This window comes from Empidonax traillii, unplaced genomic scaffold (assembly GCF_003031625.1).
Source record: "Empidonax traillii isolate 1590-97213 ecotype Southwest subspecies unplaced genomic scaffold, ASM303162v1 scaffold1079:size189651, whole genome shotgun sequence".
In the NCBI taxonomy this organism is placed as follows: domain Eukaryota; kingdom Metazoa; phylum Chordata; class Aves; order Passeriformes; family Tyrannidae; genus Empidonax; species Empidonax traillii.
In genome coordinates, this window is record NW_020956272.1 from 101498 (window position 1) to 108249 (window position 6752).

Below are 6752 nucleotides of genomic sequence, written 5' to 3' on the forward strand. Positions count from 1 at the left end.
ACCAGGCCCTGGCTCAGCTGCTTTCCTCCCAAATTGTGATGAATCTATCTAGGCTGCAGCTTTACAAACGCGTGAGGGATGCATGTATCTCCATAAACGGGCTAATTAACAACTGCTGTTTAGTCAGAGACAGTAAATAAGCTGTCGTGGGCAAACCCAGCAGCTCCACTCCGCCAGTCTCTCACCCGCCAGCCCCAGACGTGGTGACAGAGCACTCGACGCTTCTCCGAGATGCCTACTGAGGTAATTAAGGGTAATTAAAACAAGTGGGAACGAAACACAACGAAACTCTTATAATTCCTGTTTTTTGGATGGCTGTTCACCTCGAGCTGTTCCTTGTTTGGGGCCTCCCAGCAGCAACAAACCCGGTGCAGGGGCACTGGTGGGGTTTGTGTGTCTTGCAGGCAGGGGGCATGGCCCCAAAAGTGGCCCCACAGCCCACCCCAAAGCCACATCTCGCCCCACAGCAGAGCAGGGATAGAGTGCAGCCTTGTCCCTTCTTCTCCAGCCAGACCCCTTGCACGACCAGTGGCTTCCAGAACCCTCAGTTCAGCTGCGGATCAATTTGGGGGGGTTGTGTCACACTCATCCCTCTCACTGCCCATCCCGTGCCTCAGTTTCCCTCATTTCCTGGGCTGGTTTTCCCCAGTCCAGTGGCACGAAGGCACCTCAAAATCTCCAGAAGCACAAGGACGGCAGCAGGGTGGAAAAACCGCTCCGTGCAGCTCCCGCTTCCCGTGGCCGTTCCAGCGCACGGGATCGGCATCTCCAGAGGGAAAGAAGGCTGGATCCTGCCTCCCCAGCATCCCCTGGAGCGCTGCCGAGCTGGGGGATGGAAGGCAGGATCCTGCAGCCCCTGCCCACCAACCCAGCATGGAAAAAGCAGAGGCGCGCCGCGCTTCCAAGAAACTGCCGCGCTGGCTGCCAAGAAACACGAGCCGGAGCAGAGCCCGGCGATTTTCGGGCTGGAGACAATTTGCCTCCGACCCCGCGCGTCACGCGGCAGCTGAGGCGCTTGTGTTACCCTGGGGGGCTCCCCCGCTTCCCAGGCCCAGCTCAGCCCCACAAGGGCCTCCCCCCAAAGCTGGGGGATGAGGGTTGGGGTGACGCCGGCCGGACCCCGGGCGGCTGCCGGCCTGGAAAAGCAGAGCAGGGAATTCCTGCGGTGAGGATTTCAGTGGTTCAGCATTAATTTCTGCACCAATCCAGGCACAGACACCCCCTCCACACACACACACACACACACAGAGTTCCAGTCAGGAAGGAAAGTGCCTGCAGGAATTCTTTCCAGCTTCACAGGGCAGTCCGTTTCTGCGGCGCTGAAACTGCAGTTTTGCCTCTTTTGGAGGGATTTCCTTCCCAATAAGTGAAGGGTGAAGCGCCATAGAGCTTCTGTCCCCACCCCCCTCAGCTGCGCAGCCCCAGAGCTCCTTCTCCATCATTTCCGCCCCCCAAACTGCACATTTTTGGCACTGGGGGGACACAGCCTGGCTCAGATGGAAGCTGCAGATGGAAAATGGCTCCAGAGCTCTCCATCCTGCTCCAATTCCCCCCAGTATCTCCCATCCCTGCCCAGACCCACAGGACTGGGGGCTGTCCCCGTGTCCCCTGTGCTGGGACACTCCACGAGCCTGTGCCTCCCTCCTGGGCTCTGTTCCCTCCCCACATATGGCGTCTCCATGAGTAATAAAAGCTGCTAATTGCCAACAGATGCCCCAGGAAACCCTGACGCTGCCTCTCATGGCTGTGTTTGGCTGGGGAGGAGAGGAGGGGAGCTGGAGCAGGCCCTGGGTCCCCCCAAAGCAGGGGACCCCAGAGCGTGGTGGCTCCCAGAAACCAGAGCGAGGGGATGTGGCTGCCTTTAGTGGCCAACCAGTGGGAGAACACCCTCACTAGGGAACAGTGCCCCTGACCCATGGCATCACCTTCACCCCACACCCTCCACAGGGCTGGGAGCCACAGCTGAGCCCCAAGGCAGGCCCTGTCCAAGGGCCACATCCTGCCCAGTGTCCCAGTGACTGGGAGCAGCATCTGGCCTTGATCCATGATCTGAACTGGGCAGTAGACACCAGCCCAAACTGGGCAGCCTCCTTTGCCTGTGCCAAACCTGTCCTCTTTGAAGCCCTCGGGAAGCTCAGGTGGCCTTTCCCAGACAGAGGAAATAGCCAAGAGCAGGACCTGCTTCCCACTGTTCCCGCAGCCACACATCCCTCCCTGGCACCTCGTGGCACACTACAGCAGGAAGGTTTCAGCACCACGGTCCAGCCGAGCTGCCTGGGCACCTGATCCACACTCAGCCCAAATCTCTAGTCCCTGATGTACTCAGAGCCACCAGGCAGAGATGTCCTCTCCTCCAGCACTCTTATCCCAGCACAGCTCCTGGTCTGGAGCCTGGCATTCCTGGCCATGCCTGCCGCTCCTGCTGCCCCAGCACCCATCCCTGGAGACTCCCACCCTGCACTGCCCAGCTCTGGATGCCAGGATGCTCCTGCAGTGCCAGGCAGTCCACCTGACACGCCTCTGCATGGCAATTGCCTCCCAAGTTCCTAATTTGCTCACAGATTAATTACCGTGTAATTAAGTGCTCCCGGCTCCTGCGATAAGACGCTCACTTGCACGGCAGTGCCCGGGCACGACGTCAGCCCTGGCTGGTGGGATCCTGCAGGCAGGGAGGGGGCCAGGGGGGTGCAGGGAGGCCGGGGGACCCCACTGGGTGACAGCCACCCCCCTCCCCGGCCGGACCCCGACACGAAGCATGAGGCGACGGCCGCGGCCCCACGGCACCACAGAGAGTGAACTTTTATTTCCAACAACGACAGCACCTGCCCCGTGGGGTGGGGACGGTGGGGAGGGCTGAGAGGGGACGGCCACGGGGCCCCGGGGAAGGGGGGGGTCCCCGGGGTGAGGGGGGAAAAGGGGGGGGGGGCGGCCGCTCGCGTGCACACGGTGCACGGCGTGAAGAAACATCCCGGTAGAAAAGAACGAAGGTCTGAGGGCCTCGACGGCCGGTCCTGCCCCGGGGGGGGTGCAGGCGTGATCGTGGGTGAGCATGGGGGGGTGCGCGGGTCCCCTCCGCAACGTCCTCCGGGGGGAGGCAGGAGGAGGGACCGCGCGAGGACGGGCGGGAGGTGGCTGCGCCGGGGGGAGCGCGGGCCCTCCCGGGGGGGACACGGCTCCGGCCAGGCAGGGACCCCCCGACAGAGCAAACCCAGCGTTCTCGGCTCGTCCCAGCCCCACGCGGGCCGGGGGTGGTGGCGATGGGCGCGGGGCTCACACCTCCGTCTGGAAGTCGCCGTCGGCCGCGTCCAGGCCGGCGCAGGGGCTCTCCCAGTCTGCCCGGCACAGCTCCAGCCGGTCCCGCTGGGCGCTGGGCAGGGCGCCCAGTGTCATCGCCTTGAACGTGCTCCATGGCTTCGGCGGTGCGGTCGGGGCCTGCGGCCGCTGCTCCTCGGGGCTGGCCACGTCCTGCAGGGTGAGGAGGAGCTGTGGGAAGGTGGCTGGGGACGAGCACAGTCACCTGTTCCACCCTCTGGCCCTGTCCAGGATGGGGTGGGGTAACCCCCCCAGAGGGGGCTCAGGCACTCACGTTGGCCGTGCTCTTCTCCCCGCCGCCCGACGAGACGCTCCACCGCTTTTCTCGCTGCGGAGAAACCCACAGAGCTCAGCTCCTGCATCATTCCTGGATGGCCTGTCCTCCCCACCCTTCCTGGGATAACCCAGCCCATGCAGGAGGAGAAGGTTGCAGGGGGGCAGAGCAGGGCAGGACAGGACCCCCAGGACCTCACCTTGGAGGAGCCGGCAGACGGAGCCCGGTACCTGTCCAGCGTGTGGAACTTCTGGTTGAGCTCGTGGTAGAGCTCAGAGTGGCGCTTCCGTGTGTGCATCACCTTCTGCAGGGGGAGAGCAGAGCCTGCAGCCATCGGCACGGCCCTGCACCCCTTGGCACAGCCCCTGTCCCTGTCCCTCTCCTGACACCCCGCCCTGCCTTCCCAGAGCATCCTGGACGAGCAGCAGGGCCCACTCCACGCTCATCACTGGCGTTTTAATCAAGCTCATTACTGCCTGGTGTAAATCTCCTGTGAGCCTGGGCGCTGCCAGTGGGGCAAAAGGAGTGGGGACAAGGTGGTTCAGTCCCCTCTGATGGCACCCGACCCCGTGACACCTGTTGCCGTGGTGGGACTTACCTCAAAGTCCAGGTCAGAGTACCGCAACCTCTTCCTCTGGCAGGGGACAGGCAGGAGCGGGGGAGAGGAGACGGAGAAGAAAAGGGAAAGGTCTTTGCAGGTCCAGGATGAGGGGGAGTGAGGTGGGGGGGCTCATGCCAGCCCCAAGCCATGACCGGCTTGGGGACACGACGCTCCCAGCCGAGGGGGACACGGAGCTCACCCACCGCACAACCCCGAGCCGAGGGCGGGATTCCAAGGGCGGGCACAGGGGTAACTCATGCACATGCACACGTGCTCTTGCACCACACATGTCCCCCCCACATACACGTGCCCACGGGCCACGCCAGCCCCCCCGCTCACCTCCAGGGACCCCACTTTCATGGCAGAGCCGGGGACGGTGCGGGGCATGGTGCGGCTGCGCTCCGACAGCTCCGAGGCCAGGATCTGCCGCACCGTGGGGTGCTGCTTGAACTGGAGGCCGTAGGGAGCCTTCACCGTCCCGTAGGGCTGGTTCAAGTTCACGTTGACGTGGTCCACCGCCACGAAGCCGGGGTAGGTGTCGCCTTCGCCCGCCGGGCGCCCCGTCCCGCCGGGCACCCCCTCGTCGGCGCCGGGACCGAGGGTCCCCTCGTCCCGCGGGAAGGGTTTGAGGCTGCCGGTGCGGCGGGGCAGCATCATGTAGTCGCTCTCCCGGGGGGGCTCGGGGGCCCGGATCCAGCCGTATTCCAGGGGCCGCAGGCTGCTCTCCGTGCACAGGTAGACGGGGCCCGGCGCGTCCAGGCTGAGCTGCTGCGCCGGCGCGTCGCCGAGCTCGCCCAAGCCCGCCACCACGTTGGGCGTCATCTTGGGGACCTGGACCAGGATGCTGGTGGGAGGGATGTTCCCTGGCAGGCTGGAGAAGCCCAGGCCACCCTCCGGCGTGGTGTTGAGCTTGGGGTCTTCGTCCCCGTCCAGGGAGATGCGGGACAACGTGCCCGTGATGGTGGCAGGGTTGCAGGTGTTCACCTCCTTGAACAGCACTGTGGGCAGGGAGGGGGTCAGCATCAGCTCCGGGGGTCCCAGGGGAGGGTGAGGAGGCAGGAGTGACCCCCTGGCACATACTGCCTGTCCCTCCCAGCTGTGGCACGGTGACAGCCGTGTCCCCAGCACAGGGCAGAGGGGAGACCTCACCTGTCTGACACGCCAGGTCAACATCCTTTTCAAAATCTGTCTATAAAAATACAGAAAGAAGGGAAAGAGCGAGACAGAGAGGAGAGAAAGAGAGGGAGACAGAAAGGGAAATGAAGCATCTTGGCCAGCACAGGGAGCGGCGGGGCCTCAAGGGGTCCCTACCCCAGCAGGGCGACATCCCTGACAGCGCAGCCGCACTCACCAGGATCTGCACCTGCCCGTTTTTGCAGGAGTCAGGCGAGTTTTCATTCTCCTCGCTCCTGCACCCCCCCATCTGACACTTCACCACGTCCTGGACCTGCAGGGACAGAGCCGGTCACGGCCCCGCGGCCAGGGCTGTCCCCCGGCACCCCTCCGGGGCCGCCCCACCTCTCGGCGCAGGAACCCGTGCACGGTGATGATGACGAAGCCCTGGACGGAGTTGAAGACGGCGAAGAGGACCTGGAAGAGGATGGAGCGCCGGTCGGTCATGGCGAGCACGGCCGACATCCAGGTCAGCGCCAGCAGAGGCAGGACCACGCAGGAGCTCCACAGCGATGCCCTGGGGCAGGGAGAGAGGGGCCAGGGTGAGCCCGCCGGGCTGGGCCGACCCGTGACAGCCCCCACCAAGCGTTGCCCCCCCTGCCCCGCAGCAGCCCCCTGAGCTTCGCCCCGTGCCCCACAAGCATGGTCAGGGCTGGCTGTGCCACCCAGCTGTCCCCTCTTCCTCGGTGTCCCCAGGCCAGTGCCGGCTGGGTGCTCAAGGTGCTGAGGGCTGAGGGGACATGTTGGCTCCGGCCCCCCAGGCTGAGCCATTGGCATCACCACGTGTGTCCCTGTCCCTATACAGGCAGTGCAGCCACAGCGAGGGGGCTGGGGGGACATGGGGCCACCATCAGCATCCCACGGTCACCAGAACAGCAGAAAGGGGATTTCTTTCTTATTCAGCAGGGCTGCCTCTACTGGGACCAAACTCCTGAGAGCGCAGACCACAGCCGGCCAGGGCGGCAGCGGGCACAGCCCAGCCCTCTGGCACAGCCCAGCCAGCACCTGTGTGGGTCTCATGCGCCAGGATGAGGGTCCTGGGGACACTCCCGAGCCTGTGACCCTCTCCCCCCCCTTCCCCCCGTGCCCCAAGCCCTGTGATGACGTGACCTGCGGAAGCCATGCCATGCAGAGGTGATGGGACGCGCGCGCCCCGCGCCCGCGCCGCCCCGAGCGCACAGCCTGTCCCCCCAAGAGCCCACCCCAAACCCACCCCCGCGGGTGCCCAGGCTGCGCTCGGGGCGGGCAGGGGGGCGCAGCGGGCGCGTGGCGGGCACTAACATGGCACTGCTGGCGGTGGCGGAGGTCATGGCCGCGCTGGACACCACGCCGCACTTGGTGCATTTCAGCAGCAGGCTCCCGCACGGGGGGGGCTTGGAGCTGTGCCCACCA

At 65.0% G+C, this 6752-nt stretch overlaps 1 protein-coding gene across 6 annotated transcripts in view; it reads right to left on the minus strand.

Annotated features, from left to right (window-relative positions):
• Positions 1–2777: 2777 nt before the first annotated feature.
• ADGRB2 (adhesion G protein-coupled receptor B2) overlaps positions 2778–6752 on the minus strand; it is a 19799-nt gene continuing 15824 nt past the window's right edge. For 5 of the 6 annotated variants that reach the window (XM_027904720.1, XM_027904721.1, XM_027904719.1 and 2 more), the window contains 9 exons: positions 6642–6740; positions 5706–5877; positions 5539–5634; positions 5337–5376; positions 4527–5185; positions 4185–4220; positions 3786–3890; positions 3587–3640; positions 2778–3465 (listed from right to left, as the gene is read on the minus strand). In XM_027904720.1, coding sequence (XP_027760521.1) covers positions 3271–3465; positions 3587–3640; positions 3786–3890; positions 4185–4220; positions 4527–5185; positions 5337–5376; positions 5539–5634; positions 5706–5877; positions 6642–6740 — 1456 coding nt within the window. In that variant the 3' untranslated portion in view covers positions 2778–3270. The remainder of the gene's footprint in view (positions 3466–3586; positions 3641–3785; positions 3891–4184; positions 4221–4526; positions 5186–5336; positions 5377–5538; positions 5635–5705; positions 5878–6641; positions 6741–6752) is intronic. The other variant, XM_027904716.1, reaches the window with a different exon arrangement.